Raw genomic sequence first — 26,792 nt, forward strand, 5'->3', positions numbered from 1 at the left:
GATCCTCTGCACAGGGCAAAACTTGCTCTTCTCTCGGTTGACCTGAAACCCCAACTGGTCGACGTGCCGAAGCACTTTGTCTGTGCATAATCAACTGATCGCGAGAGGAGGCTAGAATGAGCCAGTCGTCGAGAGTATGCGGATACCCGCGAGCCGCAGTGGTGCTAAAGCACCCTCCATGAGCTTGGAAAAAACCTGCGGAGACAGAGAGAGCCCGAAGGGGAGGACTTTGTACTGCCACGCTCGTTCTTCGAACGTATGGAAGGGGAAGAATAGAGACGTGAAAATACGCGTCCTTCAGGTCTATGGCTGCAAACCAATCCTGTGGACGGACGCTCTGAAGCAAGCGTTTCTGCGTGAGCATTCTGAAAGCATTTTGTGTAAATGACAGTTCAGTCTGCACAGATCTAGGATTGGTCTTAAGCCCCCACTCTTTTTGGGGTCGATGAAATACGGGCTGTAAAACCCGGACTTCATCTCGGCTGGAGGGACCTGCTCGATAGCATCCTTCGCCAGGAGGACAGCAATCCCCTCTCGCAAGACAGGGGCACTCTCGGGAATAACCCTCATAAAAAGGACATCCGTGAACTTGGGAGGGCAAATAGCGAACTGAAACGCATAGCCGAGTCTGACTGTCCGTATGAGCCACCGCGACGCGCTGGGCAGCGCTAACCACGCCGGCAGAGCGCGGACTAATGGCACCATCGGAGGGATCGCTGACGTGCCAGCGGAGGGGCAGCTCGGCATGGGAGTGCTCATCCCGGGAAGCGGTGCGTCCCGAGGAAGAGCTGAAAATAAGAGAATTTCTCTTACCTTCCTCCCTGGATCCTGCGGTGAGGCCAGACTGAGAGAAAGGAGTCCGTTCTGCTGCACTCTGAGGGCCTGAGGCGAAGGGTCCCGGCGCTGCGAGCTGGAAGGCAGAACGTCCCAAACTGGCAGTGCTCGGGTTTGCGCATCCGGAGAGAGAGGAAACTGCTCTTTTATTGAAAATTTGGTTGCCGCCAGCCCGGAGGCCGGCAGCGTTAAGTTTTAAGTCATTGTTATGGACTGATGTGATTATCCTCGGCCCCCCACCGAGGAAAGAGCAGGTCCCCTCTTCTCCGGATGGCCCGTCTCAGGGACGCTTCGCGGTCCGTTTACCGGACTTATCGGGGCCCTGGGGCAGGGGCATCGCAGTCCCGCAGGAGGCTGGGCGTTGCCGCTTAGCTGGTGGAGCGGGCAGCGGAAGCAGAGCAGATGTTGAAGCTGCGAGTGGACGCCCTCGGCGAGGAGCAACCGCAGCAGAAGGGGCAGCAGGAGAAGCAGTTTTCTGAGCCCGCTGATAGATGACCTCACCCATCGCCTTGGACTGCTCTTTCACCGCGGAGAATTCCTGGGTGAATTTCCCAACGGTGTCGCCGAACAGGCCAGCCTGGGATATGGGAGCGTTAAGAAAGCGAGCTTTGTCAACGTCTCTCATATCAGCCAAGCTCAGCCAGAGGTGGCGCTCCTAGACCACTAATGTGGCCATCGTCTTCCCCAGGGCAAGAGCAGCCAATTCGGTGGTCATGAGAGTATAATCAGTTGCCGTGCGGAGCTCATGCAGCAAGCCTCGCCCTCCTGCATCTCGGCCAGCTTCTCGGCTTGGTAGCGTTGATAGGTGGCCATAGCGTGCAGAGCGGAGGTGGCCTGACCCGCAGCAGTGTAGGCTCTGGCCGTGAGAGACTCAGATAACCTGCACACTTTGGAAGGGAGTTGGAAGTTACTTTGGAAGGGAGTTGGAAGTTGCTTTGGAAGGGAGTTGGAACATGTTGGACCCCCAAGCACGTGACGCAGTACTCGTGCCTGTCATCCAGGGCGAGTAAACCACCGCATCCAGAAACGCACGGTCGAAACGACATCTTTGAAAAGACGCGCTGCACAACCGTGTGCTCTCTTAGGGAATTCTGCTCTTTCAGAAAACTGCTCTTTCAGGTCACCAGCGAAACGCTAAGGGATCGAGAAACCCAGCTCGACCGCCGCTAGAACGTCTTGCCCCGCACTGGTGAAGGTAATGCTTTCTTCAATGTTGGAAGTCAGCTCAGCAGAAGGGTTCTTCAGTCTCAGATTGGGTCTGAAGCAACAATTCTGATGAGCTGGCTCCAGCAGCCGACTGATATAGCCCTAATTGGCTCATCAGTTTCAGCTGTGGAGTTAAGCTTCGCCAATTCAATTGGCATTTCATTGGCCCGTTTTCATCTCTTCAGAAGTGATTGGTCGTCTAAAGCACTTCCAAAGTCTGTTTATACAGACACACGTAGAAGTTCCCTTATGAAGGGGAACCACAGATACAGGGATACTTGAGCTATTCAAAGTCATGTCGATCAGCTGATTTGTCTATAAGCTGACATACGAGTGATCCGCTGATGAATCGCTGCTTTAAAATGCTCTAGTATCCCTATATCTGTGGTTACACTCAGTAAACAACAGTGAGTTGAAAGATGACAGTCATTTCTGTTGAGAATGTGAACATGTGTGCAGACTAAAGGATGCAGACTTTAAAGGTGACCACACAGAAGACCACACAGGCCGAACCGAGCATTTTGAAACGAGAGGATCTAGCCTAAAGAGGACAGATCTCATCACCAGGCAACCCTAACAGTTGCCGTTAATAAGCAGTAATACAATTTGTTATGACTTTTTTTCAAAGTGATATTAAAACTTATTTTAAGTGATCTGAAGGCAAAGCAAAGCTTACAGAAGCTGGAAATATAATTCCTTTGATCCATACATGTACACATAAAAATGTGAACTGTCTATAAAATCACTTTTTAGTAAGACGTCATACTCTTTTTGTTTTTTTAACATGTATTTAGCTATCCAATTAAAATAAAGCTAAATCATACATTTAATCCGGAGTTTTCTTTAAAAAATGTCCTATCATTATCAGCGCGCAATGAATCTTGGGATGATCGAGGGTGCGAAGGATCCACCGGTTGTGTTGCTACCTGGCAAACAAAGAATGCATTTTGAGGCTGCATTTGAAGGAGCCTTTGAATTTTTTTTAAATGAGACAGCCTTCATTGCAAGTGTTTAAGAACTTGCTCAACAGTGCTTAAATGTAAGCGGGAAATTGGACATTTTTTACATTTCAGTATCGATTAGTACCGAATTCCAGTATTGTGACAACACTAATATGTAATTTTGAATCATATATTTTAAATACAAGTTAATGTTTAGATTTCAAGGGGGAGACCAGGGATAGTTGTAACACTTCCAATCTCTAGAACCAGGAACTAGATACAAATCAGCAGATTCACTTCACACATGCTCATATTAGTCCTCATAGCACACCTGAAAGAGTCGTGTGACAGACACAGCAGATAATAGATGGGAAACACTAAATTTCAGCTAAGAAAGTCATATTTTTTACTAGAATTATTTTCGAGAGAGCAATGCCTGATTTGTAGTTAAACCCATGTAATTTGTGTATCTGTGTGTGGATATATTTACAGTTTTTTATTTTGGTCCATTTCTCAGATCAAAATTGAAATTCTCAAAATTACCTGTTCAATCTTCAGATAATGGTGTCACTTGTGCACATCAAATAAGCAGTTTCTCATTTCTCTGAACAAGTTGCAAATTCTTGCATACATCCATGCAAATGATTATGTACAATTCTGCTCTTTCCTACATTATCAGTTGCTTATGTCATGTTGATCAAAATGTATTATTTTGGTCTCTGTCTTAGTCTCACCACCCACAACATTTAATGGTTTGTTCATGGCATTAGTCTTTACATGAAAAATGGCTGAACATGTTGCCATAAATCATTATTCAGTAGACTTTTTTTTCTAAATCGGTATACAAATAGTAAATTTCTCGCAGGTGAAACCTGACTTTTTCTAATAAAGGTGCATCTCAAAGGAGATTCCTGTGTTCATATTTCTACTTTTGTTTTGTTTTTTCTTCAGAGCTGTCTTTTCCTTTCTGTATTAGACATGATCATGTCAACAACTTGTCAACATGTCAACAGTACAAACAGCAAAATTAAATTATAAAACATAGCCATAGCTTACATCAGAACACCTCTCCAGAGTAAACTGTTATATTGACAACATGACTAAGTAATTTGACTGTCTTATCCATACATAACACAATGACTTTTAATTCTGACGGCACTGACACATTCATTGACACAGAAATTTTGTTTTGTGAGAGGAACTAAGGATTTTGAGCAGGAGACCTGGGTTTTGCAGGTAATCCATGGTGTTTTGCTATTTGTACGCTCTGTTTTGAGAAATGCATTATTGTTTTGCAAATTTTCAATTCTGATCTGAGAAATGTACCAAAGGCACTGAGAAAAACTGTAATCCACATTATTGGTGATAATGTTTTAGCTGTTAGCTGTAAGAAGAACTGATTTATGGCCACATAATGCTGGGTCAGTTGTGACAACAAAAGCTCGTAACTTGCTAGTAACATCAGTGAAATTTTACCACCAAACCCAAGCAGATTTAAAACTGTATTTATATGATCCAATTTCAGTACTCCTATAGCTCTTGAAAGAGAAAGAAGTCAAAGTAGTTTGAGTTCAGTGTTTGACCTCTGTGGGATCATGAAGCCTGCAAACACAATAAGTGTTCAATTGTTGAAGCTGATGCACATTTGCGCATTTTATTCAGCTTTGTAACACAGACACACACAAATTATACTGAAAGCTCAATGCTGAATAAAAAGCTTTCAAATTCATTTTTTGCCCATAATTCTTATTTTATAAAGTTACATCTCACCCCGGTGTAAATCATAAATTACATCTCATCACAGGGTGTGTTACAACCATGGGCGTCACTAGGCCTATTTTAGGGGTGCTGTAGCCGTAACTTTTCCGATTAGCTTATAAACTGTAGACCAAATTATCGTCTTTGTCCCCTTTACATTTGATATGAAGACGGCGGCAGAATTCGGCTCCTCCCCGACTTTCGTTTTTTATTTGATCAGCAAACCACAGCTGTGCAGAGCGAGTTAAATTAATAAATAAATCCATGAATTAATTGAGCGAACAAGGTGTGTGTTTATCGATAAATTGTTATAAAATATGCTTATTTGCAGTTGTTTGCTATGGAAACACTTGTATTACCCAATGTCAGATAGGAGGAATCTCATAATTTTCCTCATAAAGTTTCCTCCAGCAAAAATGTAACTCTCAAAGAACATTTTACTATTTTTATTTCAAAATGAACTACCATTATAAAACACATTACAGTGCATATGGCATTATCTATACCACAGTCACGCACAGAAAGTATTAAACACAGTGACAAAACCACTTAGTGAATGTACTCATTTTAACTGTCACTGAGTCACTGACAGAGATAAAAACATCATGTGTTGTCTTGTTTTAAAAATATTTCCTATTTTAATATTATGATTCAGTTCGTGAAATATGTGAATTAGCCTGTAGGTTAAAAATATATATATTTTTAAATGTATGCCATTTAATTAGAAAAGTGGCAGTTTTATTTCTTAAATACATGGAAACAAAAATTGTACTTTAACATACAGTATAAAGTGGCTTTTACTACAGTAAACACACTGTAAAAAATAAACGTTATTTTACAGGTAATTGCCTGTATTTTTTTACAGAATTTTCCATTTTTTTCATTATACAGTGAAATACCTGTTGTTTTACAGATATGTTCTGTAATAAAATATTCTAACATTAAATTTACAGTTATTGCTTGTAATTTGGTATTAAGTAATTTTTCTGCTTTTTAAAGGAAATTTTATGTATTTTGAGAGAGTAACATGTTACTTTACGTTAACATTTACAGATAATTCCAATAAAAATAGGGAAACAAAAATTCTGTCAAATTGTTTTTAAGTGAAGACTCAGAAATGATGTGTGTTTATAGTTCTTGAAATCAGTCCATAACGAGCTTCTGACTGTGTGTGTAATCAGTTAGAATTAGTAACCCGGGAGGTTAATGAAGTCAAATAATAGCCTATTGTTTGTAGGCTGCATATAATGCATGCACTGTAAACTATCAAATGTTTATTATACAACTCTAACAATATTGCTATGTGAACTTTGACGATCACCAGTGATCTAGCGGAAAACTTCACACGTTACTTTAACAAACTACAACTCCCAGCATGCACCTCGCACACCCGGGTTACTAATTCTAACTGATTACACACACAGTCAGAAGCTCGTTATGGACTGATTTCAAGAACTATAAACTCACATCATTTCTGAGTCTTAAACTGTTTAGTGAGCATTACAACACGGTTTCCCTTTGCTGTGTTTGACTCCTTTACTTTGTTATTTGGTTTGCCACCTTTATGTTTGTCTGTGCACCCGTTTCAACCTTTAATTGAAAGATGATTTTGTCAATGAACTGTTATTTGATTCTCAACTTTGTTGTGCAGGCGTCCTCTTATGACACTAACCTTGTTTTTGTTGTTAAATGATGACCAAATGTGTTATTTGTAAAAAAGAAATAAAAAATTTGATAGATAACAGTTTTGTATTTTCTCAAGAAAATTGTTTTGAAGTTTAATCTACATATCCTTAAAATATTTGTTAAACTATATTATAGTTTATTGTTATATTTACAGTGACAACAGCAACTATTCGTACCTAAGCTTTTTTAAATTATTCTTTAAAAGATTTTCTTTTCCAGTTTTAAAGGTATGTTGAAAGCGGAAAATTTACGGAATATTTAGAAATTTCATACATAATTGCATAAATAAATTTGTATAATTACATTAATAACCTGCATAATTACAGTAATTATCCTTATAATCACATTAATTAATCTGTATAATTCCAGTAATAACCTGAATAATTGCAGTATTAATCCTTATAATCACATTAATTATCTGTATAATTACATTAATAAATTATATATTTACAGTAATAATTTGTAAAATGACAGTAATAACATGTAATTATGGAACAAGAAATTACTGTTTTTTACAGATGAGCTACTTTTTTTAATCTCACAGTTTTTTTCAGTTTTTTTACGGTAATTTTCTGGTGCCCCTGCTGCCAGAAAATTACCATTTTTTTACGAGGTTTTTTTTTTTAGTGCAGGTTTTTTGAGCCTATTTGGCGCAAATGACTATGACGCAAATGACTATGCACGTCTATACAATACAATGGAATTCTGCTAGTTTAGCATACAACCCTACCATATTAGTCAAACATTTTTAAGTGTATTACTATTAAATTATAACTTATAAATACATTAAGGTTATACATATATTGTTAAATATATTACATATATATTGAAACTAAAAAGTGTTCACATTTTCTGTTTGCGCTGCAAAAATAACATATATGTAATTTAATAGCAGATACTTACTTGTAACTCAATATCTCAAAGATATATGGAGAAATGTAATAGAAGTACAACTATCCCCGCTCTCCCCCATACAAATATGTCATAAGTACATGCAACATATATTTTAAAATGTATATCAAAAGTGGTTTATATGTAAAATGAATATGATGACATTTACATTAATGGGGTCCAAGCTACATTTCCAGGTTTTGATGAACATAGGCTACTGAATGCTAATACTTTACCTTTAAGTACAGTATTTTATTTTACATTTTTTTACTATTTATGAACAGTAATAATTTTTAATCAACTTTTAAACGCATATTTATTTAAACGTAAGCACAGTGCAATGTTAATGTTAAAATTATTTATGATATTTAAAGTGGCTGACATGATTTTTATGAATAAATCTGCCTTGTTTTTGAACTGTGCAGGGCTGTAGCTGATTAATTAGGCCTTTAACGCTAATATATTTCGGTGCTAGTCATTAGGTAGTACTTGGAGAGACAAATTCTTTCTGAGGTGAAAAAGTTTGAAAACCACTGATCTATACCAATCACCGCCCCTTTCATCTTCGAAGGACGTCCATCGATGCACCCGTCCATTTGTTTGTTTTCTTTAAACAAATTCCTGACCATCAGTTTCAAGTCTTTGCTGGGGTGTGTGATTCACTTTTTTCTCTCCATGTGGTCCATTCCAATCTGCAAAATACAATAGGGTTGATCTTAAATACCATTCTTTGGAAGTTTCATCTACTATTGTTTCCAGTCAGGTTTTGTTCTAACACTAACAAAAAATATTTCACAGCTATAAATAAATACTCTACAAGATGACAATCTATAAACTTTGAATAGATAAAAGTGATACAATAATTAGTAAAACTCTCACTAGAACAAATAACAATGAAAATCTGCAAATGTTGAACAGGTCAACAACATAAACTACAAATAAATAATACAACAACAGCCAGACAATCTATCTGACAATAGACGTACAGTAATATGGAATATGTGTTAAAGCTGACAGCATACAAATACATTATAACAGATTATTTTATCTGATGAAATAACTAATAACAATTTGCAAATGTTAAATTATATAGCAATATACAAATGAAGCATACAAACAAAAATATTGTATCTATCAACTAAACAACATAACAAATGGCATTCTACGATTATAAATAGGCAACTAAAGAAGATGACAGAATACACAAACTAGAAATATCTATTATTCAAAATCCTAAAATTGACAAGTCGACAATATAGCAATCTCCAATTCAACCAACATTCAGTACAATCCACAGTCTAAGCGAAAAATACGTGTAGAAACTAGTATGATGATCTAAAACGATATGATAGAGAGAAATACTAAAATCTTTCGTATCCTTCACCAAAAGCACGTCGAAACAACCAAATATATTAACCTAAAATGATAATTTTAGAAGGATTTTTACATACCGCTCAATGCAGGTCACACTAGTTTCTCAACATCATCGACGGTTTTTCGAACATATTCTTTTTTAGAACGCCACGGACTATGGTAACCACAGCAACGCCACCGCGCCGCCATTTTCAAAAATCTTAAAGGTGCAGTGCGCGATTTCCGTGAGGCACTGTTGAAAACAAAGACTAAATAAATAGGTAGAATATGATAATAATAATAATAATAATAATAATAATAATAATATATATTATTATTATTATTATTATTATTATCGTTATTATTATTATCATTATTATCATTATTATTATTATTTTTTTTTATTATTATTATTATTAATATGATTGTGTAAATGATTTGAGTCCCTGTAACTCTATATTTAGAGTATATAAATAATAGCAACTTTGATTCACAGTTTGACTAACTTTTGTATGTTTATATTATATTTTGCATGCATATATGTTATTTCTCAGGCAAATAGTAAATTCATCTGTATCTAACCTGTCCCAGATAGGAAGAACATTTGGGCCAAATGTGGGTGATAGATGGCACATGTGGCTATGACATGGCTGAACAGATATGGGCCAGATTATTACCATATATGTTTTGCCATACATTCAGAATGGGCGGGAAAGTTCTTCTGGTTCACAGCGCATTTTGCAGTATGTGGGCCAGATGACAAAAAACACATAAGATCCTATAGGTTTAGCTATGGCTGACATCAGTAAACATCGACTTCTGGCTGACTTTTCATTTATATTAAATGTATACGATAGATTTAAAGCAAACATAATGACAATATTAATTCTAAAGAAATAAGAGTGAAAATTTTATTGAAGTTATTAAGCTGCTCAAATATAAATGTAAAAATAATATTATTGCATGTGTCATTAGTTTGGTTTTCTAAGATTAACCTATGTTAGCTCTGTTTTGATCTTTTTAACAGTTAAAAGGAGAGTTCACAAAATTTAGTTGGCATCATTTACTCTTCCTTCATTTGTTAAATTTATTTCTTCTGTTGAACACAAAATAATATATTTTGAAGAAACCTGGAAACCTGTGACAATTGACTTCAGTAGTACTTGTTTTTCCTACTATGTAAGTCAATGGTTACAGGTTTACAGCTTTCTTCAAAATATCATCTTTTGTGTTTAGCTAAGGAAAGAAACTCCTAAAGGTTTGGAACTATGTGAACTTTATTACACATTCAGCTATAACAATGCTAATGCGAAACACAAAGGCAATGCCACATAAGTCTTTAGGAAAATGGGAAAAATGAAAAATTGAAAAATTAAGCCAAGTGCAAGCCAGAAGATAATGACCTAGTAACTAGTGCTGGGGTTAATGTTCACAAAACTGGAACACTTTAGATTTGCAGAAAATTTTAAACTGATTTTAAACTTAACTGGGAGAATCATTAACAATTGGTTGCAATTGTTTGAATAATATATACATATATATATATATATATATATATATATATATATATATAATAGAAAATATATAATATTTTAATAAATATTTAAAAATGTAATAGATTACATGCATTTAGTTTCACCACACAGTTTAGCATTTTGATTTGTATTGTAGTTTTGCAGATGTACCTCCAGGTTGTATTGCTGATCATATTATTTCAATTCTTCTTCACTGCAGAAACACAATGGCCCAACTCACCCTAAACAGGCTAAATTAGACTTTTTTGCAGGATCGGGTGTGAAGGTGTCTTCTGAAAATGAATCTTTTGCGCGCGGAATCGCATTGGGATTGCATATTGTGCGTGCTCACATTTTCTAAGCTCACTCAGTTGAAAACCACAAGTCAAGCAGCAAGAACTGACGGATCAGCTTTGTAAAACAAACTCAGAACACCCAAACACTGCAGTGCTTTTTCATACTGATGTCAGTGGTTACAGGTATCCAGTTTTCTTCTAAAATGTCTTCTTTTGTGTTCAAAAAAAAAAAAAAAAGACTAACAGGTTTGGAACAAGTGAATGATGAGAGAATTCTAAATTTTGGGTGAACTCTTTATGTCTTAAATATGTCAAGCTGCTGGGATCAGCCCACTGTAATGTTTTTCAGTGAAAATTAAATTACTGAAAGAGCTGCAGTTTATTTTGTATTTTTATAGATATATTTTATATGTTTTAGAAGTAACTTCAAAGTAAAGTAATTAGTAATTTGCTTCCCTTTTACATGAAGTTATCCATTACTAATCTATTTACTTTTTACTTCTGTAATCTATTCTTTTTTTAAGGTAACTTACCCAACACTGTATATTCATGTACACTATCGGTCAAATGTTTGGGGTCAGTTGTTTTTTTTTTTTTTAATGATTCTGTTCAAGTCGGCAGTTACATTTTTTTTAATCTTAAATTGTTCAATATGTATTGAAATTGTAAATACCTACTTATTGTATGTAGTTTCAAATTAAATGATTACTCCAGTCAATACTGCTTTTATTACTATGAACATCATTCATAATCATTATTAATGATCATGTGACTTTGAAGACTGGAGTAATGAAGCTAAACATTCATCATTAAAATCACTGGAATAAATTATTAAATTAAATGATAAACTACCTTTGAACAGTTATTTACAGTGCAATTACATTTCACAATTTTACTATGTTTTCTGTATTTTTGAGTAAATAAATGCAGCCTTGGTGAGCACGAGAAGCTTATTTTAAAACATAAGAATCAGACTGACCCCAAACTTTGACTTTGACCGGTAGTGTATATATATATATATATATATATATATATATATATATATATATATATATATATATATATATATATATATATATATATATATATATATATATATATATATATATATATATATATATATATACATATATATATATATATATATATATATATATATATATATATATATATATATATATATATATATATATATATATATATATTAAAACTTAATTGTACATTTACATGTATTAATGAATTATATCATCTTTGCATCAAATATATGATATTTATATTTATCTAACAATTATTTCTGTTTTGTATTTTTCTGTTTGCATGTTGTAAAAATGTTTTCTAACTCTTTATTTGTCCACATTTGTTCAATAATTGTTTTATCTGAATGTTATTTGCATTGATTAAAGTAAATTTGGTTGTATTTTTGTTGTGTGATTTACTCAGTTAATATATGTGGTCAGCCACATGTGGGCCACATAAGGACGTAACAGAACTCAGCCTTACTAATCTTGAATACAAGGATCATATCTGGGCCACATAATAATGTATTACTTGGCTCAAGCTTGGTGGAGTTGTGCCACTACTTTGGTTCAGTTCTGGCTAAAAGGATGTGGGCCAGTTCTGGGCCGGGGAACACCAACTGATCTGGGCCACATTTTATCTGTTGATTTGGGACAGATTAGGGCCAGAGGAAATTTGTTGACTGGGGTATCTATCTCGAAAAAATAAAATATAGTTCAGTTTAAGCCAGAGCAATGTTGTCACAACTTTGTGTCTCAAAATATAGGCTAAATTATTATATAATAGATAGCTAGATGTCTTATGGTCAGCTTCGGTCGCGGCAGCCATCTTAATCCGGTCGTAAGTGCGCCATAAACAGACGCAACTGAACAGAGGAGCTACTGTTTTCTCGGATACAAAAACAATAACACTTATATTTATTGTATATAACTGATTATAATTTTATGGTGTGAAAAAACTTCAGTTACCTTGAAGTAAGAAAGCTCAAATGTGTAATGTAGTATAAAGAGAGATGTATTATCAACAAATGCCTCTCCTTATCAAAAATAGTGCTCAAATCCTTTTTTTTTTTTTTTTACAGTTTTATAACAATTAAAAGAAACAGTTTATAAAAGTAATAATTCACACATTGTTATGATAGTACAAATTCTATACAATAATGTAGAATAAAAGAATACATTATATCTGAAAAGATGAATTAATAATATCAAGTAGAATATGAAAAATTATGTGTGTGCTATGTATAATCATAACTATAATTTGAGTATGAATAATACTAATACACCATTGCATATTGGCTAAATGGAATGTATAAAAGGTCATTTATTCCATTGGCATAGACTGATTCGCAAGTTAGTGTGCGTAATGGTGTGAAAATACTTTTTATTCAGATTATTATGTATATTTCCAAAATTATAAATATTTCAAATAGGCACTATCCTTATAAATAAACTGCATAGTGCAAGCTAAACAACTATCAGCCAATCAAATTCGAGAACCAGACAGAACCGTTGTATATATATTTCCCAAACGATGTTTAACAGAGAAAGTCTTATTTGTTTTATTTCGGCTAGAATAAAAGCAGTTTTTCAGTTTTTAAAAATCATTTTAAGGTAAAATTATTAGCCTCTTTAAGCTATTTTGTTTTTCGATAGTCTACAGAACAAACTATCATTATACAGTAACTTGCCTAATTACCCTAACCTGCCTAGTTAACATAATTAACCTAGTTAAGCCTTTAAATGTCACTTTAAGCTTTATAGAAGTGTCTTGAAAAATATCTATTAAAATATTATTTACTGTCATCATGGCAAAGATAAAATAAACCAGTTATGAGAAATGAGTTATTAAAACTATTATGTTTAGAAATGTGTTGAAAAAATCTTCTCTCCGTTAAACAGAACATGCACTGTACATGCACTGTACATCTTGAGCACATTTCCTTTGGATATTGCCCTTACTGAGGTCAACCACAAACCACTAAAACTTTTTAAAAGTCACTGCAGATGAACTGAACATGATTCTAATGAATGGCTTCTCATGGGAAGACTGAACACCCAGTGTGAGATTGAGATGTATGACAAATGCACCCAAAAAGGCAGCTGGGAGGGGCGCATGAAATGAGTAAGTTAATGACCTTATTTTGAAGGATGAGGTCTCATTCATTCCAAAACACCACCAAGAACATACTGTGTCCCCTTTTAGCAATCTCCAAATGGTTATTCCAAATAGCTCAGCAATCTCCATGGTTATTCTTGTCCTGACTACATGCACCCAAATGCTCCTACAATGGTCACGGGGCAGGTTGGGGCATTGGCTATCACCAGTTTAGATGAGAAAGGAATTTTAAATGTGACGCCCAATATATTTACCAGAAAGCCATAGAATTTGGATGAATTGGAGATGTGGAGAGCTACTGGATTCAGACAGTTTCTGCACTACACAGACAAAGTGTGAAAGTGCAAAATTATCTAGTGATTTATCTAGGCCTTATGTCTGTGTAAATACATACCAGTGTCTCCATAAATTAATATAAAAAATAGAAATAGTATTTATTTTTCACTCACAGGTTTAATGTTTGTTTTATTTCTTTACCCTCATTTCAAGGAGTTCTTCTGTTTGTAAAGGATTGGATTCTATGTTGTGGCTTGATGAAAACTCAATTGCTGTGGCACCAACATCATGGGTGGAGAAATTGTTCATAGTTTGGAAAAAAATGTGGTGGTATTTTTATGTTTTAAGTTTTTATTTTCTACTGGCCCTGCAGAAATGTATATGGCAAAATACCCCCACAGGCCAGATAAGGAGAATTGGAATAAGTATAAACTTTCAGAGACTGGTGAGAAAGTAAGTTGTAATTATATGGTCATACAATACCTTTATAACTCTTTTAGTAATATTTTAAAGTATGCAATAATATGTCAATACAAATTTACTGCCTCCATAGACAACAAATAGTCAGAAAATCTAAAAAGGCACTAGAAAATTCAGATGTGGAGAGTGACGAAGAAAGTATGCAAAAAGTCCCATCAAGATGCTGGACAGACTGTGAAGGTAAACAACTGTGGCTCCTTTAAGGATTGCTTCACTCTTAATGTATTCACCTCATTCTCCGCTTATGAGTGGGCGCAGCCATTTGAATAATTTTGGCAGGAGACTTCCGGTCTCATTCACTTCCATTCATTTTTAGTCGTTAAAAACAGCTCGTTTTGCTGCTTGATGTTGCAAACTGATATTTTCTTATTATATTATTCTATTTTGTGTGTATTGTCATGCAAATACTTGTTTTTTAGAGTAAGTAGTTTAACTGTTTTCTGCCATTTATTATTCCTAGTCATTTCTTCCATTGGCAGCTGAATCGGAAGTTCTAAAACAATTGCAAAAACGAGCACACTTCCGCATTGAAGAATAAGGTCAATAGAAATTATGCCAAATACTGTGTGGGATTACTATATATAAATCTCAACACACACACAAACACTTAAAAGGTGCCCTATAAAGAATCTGTAATAAAAGTTTAGAACATGGAAATGGCTAAATGACTGTGAGCCTCAAACACCATTGTTTCCAGGTGAAAAACAGGTAAATCCGAACAAAATACAGACTGTTGCGTTGCTCATGGGGCACGCAAGATTTGCATGTACTTTAGGTCACATTCTACATCATCCAAACCTGACGAGCAGCAGCGTCATTAGATGATCAGCAGCCAAAACACAGAGTGATGTTTTAAAAACAAATTCAGGGAGCAACACTTTTTTTACAAGACTAATTTATCATTGACTAGACACTGCACTCAGACCCTATCTCTCTCTATCCTGATAAGGGGAATAACATGAGTTAGGGTGTCTTTCCGAGCTCAGAGCCCTCTCCTCGGACAGCACGGAAAATACACATATTCTATTCAGTCAAATATCTGTGAGTGTGAACTCGTGAACTATGTTGCATGTGTGATCAGGGGGCAGTTAGGATGATTCTAAGGGCCACCATTTGAGGTAGTTTGAGGTAACAAACACGTGCACTGTATTGTATTTAAAGCATGATTAAGCATTGTCTTATCAGCACTTACCATTAATGCTCTGGTGTGAAAGAATAGCAACACTTTATTAAACATCATGCGTTTTTGCTGGTTGAGTTCATATTATATTGGCTCTGTTTGCATTTAAATTATAGTTTCAATTTACAACACAATACGGCTCTGTTTAAATTATAACTTAGCCTGTATTTTACGGGGTAAAAAATGTGCATGTAAAACAATTTCTGGTTAATTATTTTACTTACCAAAGCCACACACCTAATTAGAGGATATCAGAGAACAATTTAACTTATTGAATCAATGTAGCATCTTTAATAAGAATGAGGCTTTGTTGGAAAAAGAAAATACCTATATAATAGCTTAAATTTTGAACTATTATTTATCCTGTTTAAAGTAAATGTAGACGTGTTGTTTTATCATTTGATGAGGTGGCTGCATTAACTCAGATACAAACCCACATATTTTCAAAAAAATTGCTGAACACTAAAATAACATAGGCGGTCAATTTGACCATTTTTAATGTTTGCAGTTTAATAACTTAGTTGAAATAAAGCACATATATCTAAAATACCTTCACTTGACCTAAATATATTTCTTTCTAACATAGTTATTTTATTAAAATTACAAAGCAAGGCAAAATTGTTTGTGGAATACAAGTTTTGCAAGGCAACACAAAAAATACGAGTGAATGCAAAAGTATTGCGAAGGTACACAAACATCTTTGCGGGGGAACGCAAACGTATTGTGAGAGAGAACACAAGTATCTTTGCAAAAAAAAATACATATAAGGATAATTCTGTAATGCTAAGATAGTAACTGTTATGAACTGGAGTGTGAATCCACATGAAACAGGCAAAAGGTCGGGGCAAACAATCATTAATTCCGTAGGCAATGCATTATGGCCAGTGTAGTCCGGATGAATGACAGAGGGACAGGATGGAGTGCCATCTTGTGGAGATCACTGGCACTAATTAAAAAAAAGAATTATATAGAGCAATAGTCATTTGTCTAAAGGCAAGCATCACTAATAAGTTTATACAGCATTTCGTTGGCACTCTCAAAGCCAACCTAATAATCATAATAATAAGTTTATATAGCTATGAGTATGGGTTTCTCAAGCCAACCCATTATTATTAGGCTATAATATCAATAATTATATAATAGTAAAATGAGATAATAATAATAATAATAATAATAATAATAATATAAAATAAACCATAATAATTAACAATTTGTTTAGAGAAAGCTTTAATTTTTTTTTATTGTGCTTCGATAAATATAATTAGTTACTATTACTAATTATTATACTATTTGATTAACACATTAACACACAAGCTTAAGAACAACTAAAGCTTAAAAACATAACTGAATTCCTACCACTAGTTGCAAAGCAAAGCACCTTGGAAAGACCTGCCTACCGGGATTAGACATTGCGCTATTTTTGGGCTTGTCACATTGGTCGTCAGATTCACTACGCTGCTGGGCTGGGTCACACGACTAGGACTCGCTATTCACTTTATCGACACAAAATAAGCGTAAAAACACCGCTCTGAAACCGGATTTCTCCTACAAGTTTCACCGTTCGTCTTGTCATTGGCAAGTTGACGTTACGGACATACGGAGTGTAAATATTTGGATATTGTGGTGTTTTCGAGCTGCCGACGCTTGTGAAACTTTTCCGTGCGTAAACACAACTGAACGACGAAATGGGGGAGAATGAACTGCAGATGGAGAGTACGGAAGAAATGCAGGAGCCCCACGCTTCAGGCTCGGATAAAATCGACTTGTCATTAGGTTAGTAACTGTTAGTCGAGACATCAGCTAAAAGTCATTGTGATTTGGATGAGCTGGCAGGAACCGCCGCTTTCGCTTTTGTGTTGGCGTGTAGAGCAAGTCAGCTGTCACATACATTCAACAGCTGTCAAGCCAGCATGCTCGTGCACACATCATTTCCCTCGAGTTTAGCTTAGCAGGAAGGATAACAAATGACTAGCACAATATTTGATTTTGAAAGAAGGAAAATAAAGCCTTCATTTACCCTCATATAGGACCACCAGTCAATCAAGCACATTATAGTGGATAGTCAACCACCCTAAAATGAAAATTCTGTCATCGTTTCCTCACCCTCACCCACTTGTTCTAAATCTGTTTGAGTTTCTTTCCTCTGTTGAACACAAAAGTAGATATGAAGAATGTTGGAAAGCAGCCATGTTTTTTACTATTGTGGATGTCAATGGCCACTGGTTACCAAAATTCTCAAAAATATTTTCTTGTTGGTTCAACAGAGAAAAAAAAACATAATAATGGTATAAAACCGCTTGAGAGTGAGTAAATGTTGAGTAAATGTTTATTTTTGGCTGAACTATCCTTTAAAAAAAGCTTTAATAAAGTCAATGTGATGAGCTAAACTGTTTAAATCTTTTATCTTTGCATAGTAAGTTAAAACCAAATTCAGTAACAATTACATAGATTTCAATGGTTACAGGTTTTCAGCTTTTTATTTTTTTTTAAATATCTTCTTAAGTGTTGAACAGAATAAAGAAACTGCTTAAGGTTTGGATCTACTTGAGGGTGAGTAAACATTGAGTAAATTAAAATTTTTGGGTGAACTATCCCTTTAATATCCTGAATGCTGCAAACTACCTATTTACAAGCAATACATTCAAATTTTAAACTGCATGTTAACCTTCAACTCAGGGGCGGACTTAACTAATAAGCGAGGTAAGCAGCCGCTTAGGGCCCCAGGGAATAAGAGGGCCCCGACCAATGCCATGAAGCGTATATTAATCAAATAACTCTTGTAGGGCTGGGCGATAAAATCAGTATCGATATTTACTGACCGAACACCATTGTCAATATCGATAAAAAAAGATTCGGTATGCAGTTTCGGTATGAAACACTATAGTTTTATTAAAATGTGTCTGCTGAGAGCACGCCTTGGAAGCAAAACGAATAAGCTTAAGGTGTAAGTTTGTCATTTCTATTGGAGGTGCGAGACTTGCACAACATGCATATTGGAGCGACGATTGATTGATTGATCTGAAAAAGGATGTAAGAATGTTGCCAGAGTGACTTTTTGGTTTCTTTTCTTGTGCATCCCAACCATTAGCTCTGTAATGTTGCAGTATATATTTGAATAATGATGGCTGGTTCCTTAAAGGCTCAGTTATGATTATCATCATTTGTTTTGTTTACAGAGTTTGAGATTTACTGTATCATCATTATTCGCACCTTACAGATGTTGGTTTATCTTAGTTGCACACACTTTTATTTATTAAGTTTAAGAGTCTCTTTAACACTTATGTTTATTTTATTATAAAGATATCAGATATTTTGTTTTTCATATTTTGACTATTAAAACCTATTTGCTTTAGTAATGTTAAATAAAATGCCTTAGTAATTAAAATAAAGTGGTTAAATAACAAAAATTTTAATATTTCTAAATGTATTGTTAAAAAATATTCAATAATTATTGAAATTGAATGATATGAAATATAACATTGTGAGATATTATTATTTATATATATATATATATATATATATATATATATATATATATATATATATATATATATATATATATATATATATAAATATAAATGAATGTTCCCTCTGTACTGCACATGCAAATGTTAAAATCTAACCATAAATATGGCCAATTACCTGTACTTAGTTAGTTTGTAAACTTGTTTTTTATTTGTGAATTTACTGTATAGAATTTTACATTGAGAAGATAAATGTTCTACTTATTTATTTACAAAAACAAACAGAATCTACAGAGAAAAAAAGAATTACAGAGAGAGAGAGAGAGAGCAAGTATTTTAAGTTTTAATACTTGGGCCCCATACATGAATTGCTTATGGCCCCCAGATCACTAAGTCTGCCCCTGCTTTAACTGAATATGCTTTTAACAGCCCCCTTTGAGTATAAATCAGTATTTGTTCCTTTTGCTTTCACAGATGACATTATAAAGCTGAATTAAAGCTGCAAGCAGCGATGATAGGGACCTCGCACACGGGCTCACCGCCACCCGGTGGCCGTAGGACGACAGAGAACCGCGAACAATAATAATTAAAGCTGATATATATAAAAAACCTGAGAAAATCAAGGATTTATGCCATACTTGCTCCTGTCAGCAGGTGGCGCTATGACTGTGACTCAATATTTTCATGTAGATGTCTTCAGGAGTGGAATTTTATCAACCATGTGAATTTTCAGGCAGATCGGACTTTGTTTGGCTGAGTTATAGGCAATTTTACTGTTGCAAGCAGGTGGCGCTATAATTGTGACTCAATATTGGCATGTAGTTGTCTTGAGGAGTGGATTTTAATCAACCATGTGAATTTTCAGGCAGATCGGACATTGTGTGGTTGAATTATAGGAAATTTTGCCGTTGCCAGCAGGTGGCGCTATGACTGTGACTCAATATTGATATGTAGATGTCTTCAGGAGAGGATTTTAATCAACCATGTGAATTTTCAGGCAGATCGGACATTGTGTGGCTGAGTTATAGGCAATTTTACTGTTCCCAGCAGGTGGCGCTATAACTTTAACTGGATATTGATATGTAAACATGTTCAGGTCAGGACGGTTATCAATTGTGTGAATTTTGAGGCAGATCGGATCATGCATGCCTGAGGTATAATGACTTCTTGTTTTGTGGCGAATCGTCAAAGTTTGTGAGGCCGCCACGGACACGCCCATCGAGTAAAACTCTAAAGCTTCGCAATTTAACATCGCCAAGGCCTTTAGATGACAAAACCCAATTTTGGTGTCGATCGGATGAAATCCCTAGGAGGAGTTCGTTAAAGTACAACGCCTGGAAATGGCAAAAACGCCACTTTTTCGCCGCAGGAAGCTAAAAATATACGACTTCCTGTTGGGTTTGAGATTTCGCTCCAAGAGACTTTTTCGTAGGTTTTGGCATGTTTGACGTATGTGCCAAGTTTCGTGCATGTGCGAGATTCGTAACTCGGGGGCCTGTCCGTTTAATTTTTATAGGTGGCGCCAGCAGGTGGCGCTATAACTGTATCGGGATATTGGCATGTAAGCGTGTTTAGGTCAGGTTGGTGATCAAATGTGTGAGTTTTGAGGCTGATCGGATCATGCATGCCTGAGTTATAACAACTTCCTGTTTCGTGGCGATCCATCAAAGTTTGCGAGGCCGCCACGGACACACCCATCGACGAAAACTCTGGACCTTCACAATATATCATCGCTAGAGTGTTCAGAGGACACCTCTCAAATTTGGTGCTGATATGACCAAATTTGTGGGAGGAGTTTGTTACAATGTAAAATCATGTCATTTCCTGTAGCCAGCAGGTGGCGCTATAACTGTATCGGGATATTGGCATGTAAACGTGTTCAGGTCAGGACGGTTATCAAACGTGTGAATTTTGAGGCTGATCGGATAATGCATGCCTGAGTTATAACAACTTGATGTTTCGTGGCGAGTCGTCAAAGTTTGCGAGGCCGCCACGGACACGCCCATCGACGAAAACTCTAAAGCTTCGCAATTTAACATCGCCAAGGCCTTTAGATGACATAACCCAATTTTGGTGTCGATCGGATGAAATCCCTAGGAGGAGTTCGTTAAAATACAACGCCTGGAAATGGCAAAAAGGCCACTTTTTCGCCGCAGGAAGCTGTTAATATCCGACTTCCTGTTGGGTTTGAGATATCGCTCCTTGAGACTTTTTCGTAGGTCTTGGCATGTTTGAGGTGTGTGCCAATTTTCGTGCATGTGCGTGATTCGTGTGTCGGGGGCTTGTCCGTATCAATTTTCTAGGTGGCGCTGTCGAGTCATTTTGCCACGCCCACTTCCGAGACCCATATCAGCCGACCATTTACGCCGCGTTTGATGTGTGTGCAAAGTTTCGTGACTTTTCGAGCACGTTTAGACCCTCAAAAGTGCCCCGATTAGGGGCGGAATAATAATAATAATAATAATTAAAGCTGCAAGCAGCGATGAAAGGGACCTCGCACACGGGCTCACCGCCGCCCGGTGGCCGTAGGACGACAGAGAACCGCGAACAATAATAATTTAAGCCGATACATAAAAAAATCTGAGAAAATCACAGATTTATGCCATACTTGCTCCTGTCAGCAGGTGGCGCTATGACTGTGACTCAAGATTGGCATGTAGATGTCTTCAGTAGTGGAAACTCATCAAACATGTGAAGTTTCAGCCTGATCGGACATTGTGTGGATGAGTTATAAGCCAAACTACCTACTGTCAGCAGGTGGCGCTATGACTGTGACTCAATATTGGCATGTAGATGTCTTCAGGAGATGAGTCTTAACAACCATGTGAAGTTTCAGGCAGATCGGACATTGTTTGGCTGAGTTATAGGCAATTTTATTGTTGACAGCAGGTGGCGCTATAACTGTGACTCAATATTGCCATGTAGTTGTCTTCAGGAGTGGATTTTAATCAACCATGTGAATTTTCAGGCCGATCGGACATTGTGTGGCTGAGTTATAGGCAATTTTACTGTTCCCAGCAGGTGGCGCTATAACTTTAACTGGATATTGATATGTAAACATGTTCAGGTCAGGACGGTTATCAATTGTGTGAATTTTGAGGCAGATCGGATCATGTATGCCTGAGTTATAATGACTTTCTGTTTTGTGGCGAATTGTCAAAGTTTGCGAGGCCGCCACGGACACGCCCATCGAGTAAAGCTCTAAAGCTTCGCAATTTAACATCGCCAAGGCCTTTAGATGACAAAACCCAATTTTGGTGTCGATCGGATGAAATCCCTAGGAGGAGTTCGTTAAAGTACAAAGCCTGGAAATGGCAAAAACGCCACTTTTTCGCCGCAGGAAGCTAAAAATATACGACTTCCTGTTGGGTTTGAGATTTCGCTCCAAGAGACTTTTTCGTAGGTTTTGGCATGTTTGACGTGTATGCCAAGTTTCGTGCGTGTGCGAGATTCGTAGCTTGGGGGCCTGTCCGTTTAATTTTCATAGGTGGCACCAGCAGGTGGCGCTATAACTGTATCGGGATATTGGCATGTAAGCGTGTTCAGGTCAGGACGGTGATCAAATATGTGAGTTTTGAGGCTGATCGGATCATGCATGCCTGAGTTATAACAACTTCCTGTTTCGTGGCGAACCATCAAAGTTTGCGAGGCCGCCACGGACACACCCATCGACGAAAACTCTGGACCTTCACAATATATCATCGCTAGAGTGTTCAGAGGACACCTCTCAAATTTGGTGCTGATATGACCAAATTTGTGGGAGGAGTTTGTTACAATGTAAAATCATGTCATTTCCTGTAGCCAGTAGGTGGCGCTATAACTGTATCGGGATATTGGCATGTAAACGTGTTCAGGTCAGGACGGTTATCAAACGTGTGAATTTTGAGGCTGATCGGATAATGCATGCGTGAGTTATAACAACTTGATGTTTCGTGGCGAATCATCAAAGTTTGCGAGGCCGCCACGGACACGCCCATCGACGAAAACTCTAAAGCTTCGCAATTTAACATCGCCAAGGCCTTTAGATGACAAAACCCAATTTTGGTGTCGATCGGATCAAATCCCTAGGAGGAGTTCGTTAAAGTACAACGCCTGGAAATGGCAAAATCGCCACTTTTTCGCCGCAGGAAGCCATAAATATCCGACTTCCTGTTGGGTTTGAGATATCGCTCCTTGAGACTTTTTTGTAGGTCTTGGCATGTTTGAGGTGTGTGCCAATTTTCGTGCATGTGCGTGATTCGTGGCTCGGGGGCTTGTCCGTATCAATTTTCTAGGTGGCGCTGTCGAGTCATTTTGCCACGCCCACTTCCGAAGCCTATAACAAACGTAAATTTTCGCCACTTCTGGGGCGTGTGCAAATTTTCGTGAGTTTTCGGGCATGTTTAGACCCTCAAAATCGCGATTCATTCGGGAGAAGAATAATAATAATAATAATAATAATAATAATAATAATAATAATAATAATAATAATAAACGGAGCAATTCCAATAGGGCCTTGCACCGTTCGGTGCTCGGTCCCTAACAAGCAGCGATGATAGGGACCTCGCACCCGGGCTCACCGCCGCCCGGCGGCCGTAGGACGACAGAGAACCGCGAACAATAATAATTTAGGCCGATACATAAAAAAATCTGAGAAAATCACAGATTTATGCAAAACTTGCTCCCGTCAGCAGGTGGCGCTATGACTGTGACTCAAGATTGTTATATCGATGTCTTCCGGAGAGGATTTTAATCAACCATGTGAATTTTCAGGCAGATCGGACATTGTTTGGCTGAGTTATAGCCAATTTTACTGTTGCCACCAGGTGGCGCTATGACTGTGACTCAATATATGCATGTAGTTGTCTTGAGGAAAGCAATGTTATCAACCATGTGAAGTTTTAGGCAGATCGGATATTGTTTGGCTGAGTTATAGGCAATTTTAGTGTTGCCAGCAGGTGGCGCTATAACTGTATCAAGTTATTGGCATGTAAACATGTTCAGGTCAGGACACTTATTAAATGTGTGAGTTTTGAGGCAGATCGGATCATGCATGCCTGAGTTATAACAAGTTGATGTTTCATGGCGAATCATCAAAGTTTGCGAGTCCGCCACGGACACGCCCATCGACGAAAACTCTAGACCTTCACAATATATCATCGATACTGCTTTCAGATGACACCACTCAAATTTGGTGCTGATATGATGAAATTTGTGCGAGGAGTTTGTTTCACTGTAAATCATGTCATTTCCTGTAGCCAGCAGGTGGCGCTATAACTGTATCGGGATATTGGCATGTAAACGTGTTCAGGTCAGGACGGTTATCAAACGTGTGAATTTTGAGGCAGATCGGATAATGCATGCCTGAGTTATAACAACTTGATGTTTCATGGCGAGTCGTCAAAATTTACGAGGCCGCCACGGACACGCCCATAGACGAAAACTCTAAAGCTTCGCAATTTAACATCGCCAAGGCCTTTAGATGACATAACCCAATTTTGGTGTCGATCGGATGAAATCCCTAGGAGGAGTTCGTTAAAGTACAACGCCTGGAAATGGCAAAATCGCCACTTTTTCGCCGCAGGAAGCCATAAATATCCGACTTCCTGTTGGGTTTGAGATATCGCTCCTTGAGACTTTTTTGTAGGTCTTGGCATGTTTGAGGTGTGTGCCAATTTTCGTGCATGTGCGTGATTCGTGGCTCGGGGGCTTGTCCGTATCAATTTTCTAGGTGGCGCTGTCGAGTCATTTTGCCACGCCCACTTCCGAAGCCTATAACAAACGTAAATTTTCGCCACTTCTGGGGCGTGTGCAAATTTTCGTGAGTTTTCGGGCATGTTTAGACCCTCAAAATCGCGATTCATTCGGGAGAAGAATAATAATAATAATAATAATAATAATAATAATAATAATAATAATAATAATAATAATAATAATAAACGGAGCAATTCCAATAGGGCCTTGCACCGTTCGGTGCTCGGTCCCTAATAAGAAAGAGCAGCAGGCCAACAGAGCTAAAACTAAACGTTCCACTAACAGGAACAACCTCTTAAAGAAACTCAACCAGGTTTCACAGCAGCAGAGGGGACGCAGACGAGGAGCACAACAGTACCAAGGCAAGCATTTCATACTTGACTCATCTTTTAAATTTATAACAGACTGGACTATTGGCTGTTTTAAACAATGCTTGAACTGAACAGCATAAACACTTTCTCAAAGAAATTTGTCCTTCAGGTCCTGGCAGGATGAGAGGTTTTAGGAGAGGTTTGAGGGGATCATCGAGGGGCATGGGGTCGAGACGGGGTTCATTAAACAGAGCAACTGCAACGGTATGAATCATCTTATTGTTTGTTTCTGTGTTTAAAATAGGGTTATAGGAATAATTCACCCAAATATAAAAAACAACATGTACTCTCCTTGTACCAATCTTGGAGTTCCCCTCTTCTCCTGAACACAACAGAAGATATTTTTTAATAATGTCAGAAATCATTCACCATTGACGTTCAATAGTTTTCCTAATATTGAAATCAATGGCTGCTGGTTTCTAACATTCTTTAAAATATCTTCTTCCTCGTTTAACAGAAAAGAGAAACCCATAAATGTATGCAGCCATTTGGGGGTGAGTAAATGGTGAGGAGCTTTTCATTTTTGGGTGAACTATCCCTTTAAGCAATTGAAAATGTTGGTACTGAGTTCTTTTAAAAATATGTGACTTTGTTTTTATGAAAGATTTGTACTGTGATTTAATCTGTTTCATAGACTGGTGAACAATTTGATCAGACCTCATTCACATTGAGGGGAACATTCAGAGGACGAGGAAGAGGCAGAGGAAGAGGAGGCGGTCTGAGCAGGTTTTAATTTAAGCATCTTAAAATCTGAATATGTGAAAAAAGGTAATAATGGTGGCGGACTGTGTCATTCTCAGCAGCAAAAATATAAAGTAATAAATGTAAAGTGAAATAGCCATTTATTTCCATATAATCATTGCTGTTATATTGTCTAAAATTCAACAATGTGATAGATAGATTAATTCTACACTGGAAAAAAGCTTTCATTCGTCCAATTAAAAAAATTATGGTATTGGTTAAAGGTAATAGGGTTAAATGGTAGGGAAATGGATCTGCATTTGATCACTTGACCTAATGAAAAATAAATCATTTGCCTTAAACAATATTTTCTATCTCCATGAGAACAATTTTATATTACCTGGTACAAAGCATATTTGTCTTATTAAAGAAAGTCAATTAATTTAAGTTCTCATTTTGTTCTAAACAAAAAGATATAGCTTTAAACAAATCAACAATTCCCATAAATGTTCATTCATCCAATAAAAAAAAAATTGGGTAATGGTTTCACATCTAAATTTGATCACTTGAGCCAATGAAAAATCATTTGCCTTAAGCAATATTTTTTGAAAGTATCGAGCATATTGAGTATGAATAACCTTAACATTTTACATTGGTCAAAACATATTTCTTAGTTGAGCTCTTAATCAAAAACATTTATATTTAACTATGTTTTGAACTTAAATATTTTACTTGAAAAATAAAACAAATAATTAAACTGAAATGAAAGATACATTTTTAATTGAATGAAGTGTTGCTTGAAAGTTTTTTTCAGTGCAGGTCATCAGTAGTGTTGACACTAACAAGAGAGGACTTTAATTCCATAACCAAATCACAACTCTGGGTTCCTGCGTGCCATCTATTTGTCTATTAAGCTCTAAATCTAAACAATTGATTGGATACAGAAATAAAAAGTGATAGAGAAAATTTCTAGGAACAGGGTTGCTTTTCTGT

The 26,792-nt window shown here is 36.7% G+C and overlaps 1 protein-coding gene across 1 annotated transcript in view; it reads left to right on the forward strand.

Annotated features, from left to right (window-relative positions):
- Positions 1 to 16,973: 16,973 nt before the first annotated feature.
- si:dkey-17o15.2 (spidroin-1) overlaps positions 16,974 to 26,792 on the forward strand; it is a 15,817-nt gene continuing 5,998 nt past the window's right edge. Inside the window, exons 1-5 of the mRNA XM_056458146.1 lie at positions 16,974 to 17,323; positions 19,489 to 19,505; positions 24,980 to 25,109; positions 25,228 to 25,322; positions 25,753 to 25,844. Coding sequence (XP_056314121.1) covers positions 17,236 to 17,323; positions 19,489 to 19,505; positions 24,980 to 25,109; positions 25,228 to 25,322; positions 25,753 to 25,844 — 422 coding nt within the window. The 5' untranslated portion in view covers positions 16,974 to 17,235. The remainder of the gene's footprint in view (positions 17,324 to 19,488; positions 19,506 to 24,979; positions 25,110 to 25,227; positions 25,323 to 25,752; positions 25,845 to 26,792) is intronic.

The sequence above is a fragment of the Danio aesculapii genome, chromosome 5 (assembly GCF_903798145.1).
Source record: "Danio aesculapii chromosome 5, fDanAes4.1, whole genome shotgun sequence".
Lineage (NCBI taxonomy): Eukaryota > Metazoa > Chordata > Actinopteri > Cypriniformes > Danionidae > Danio > Danio aesculapii.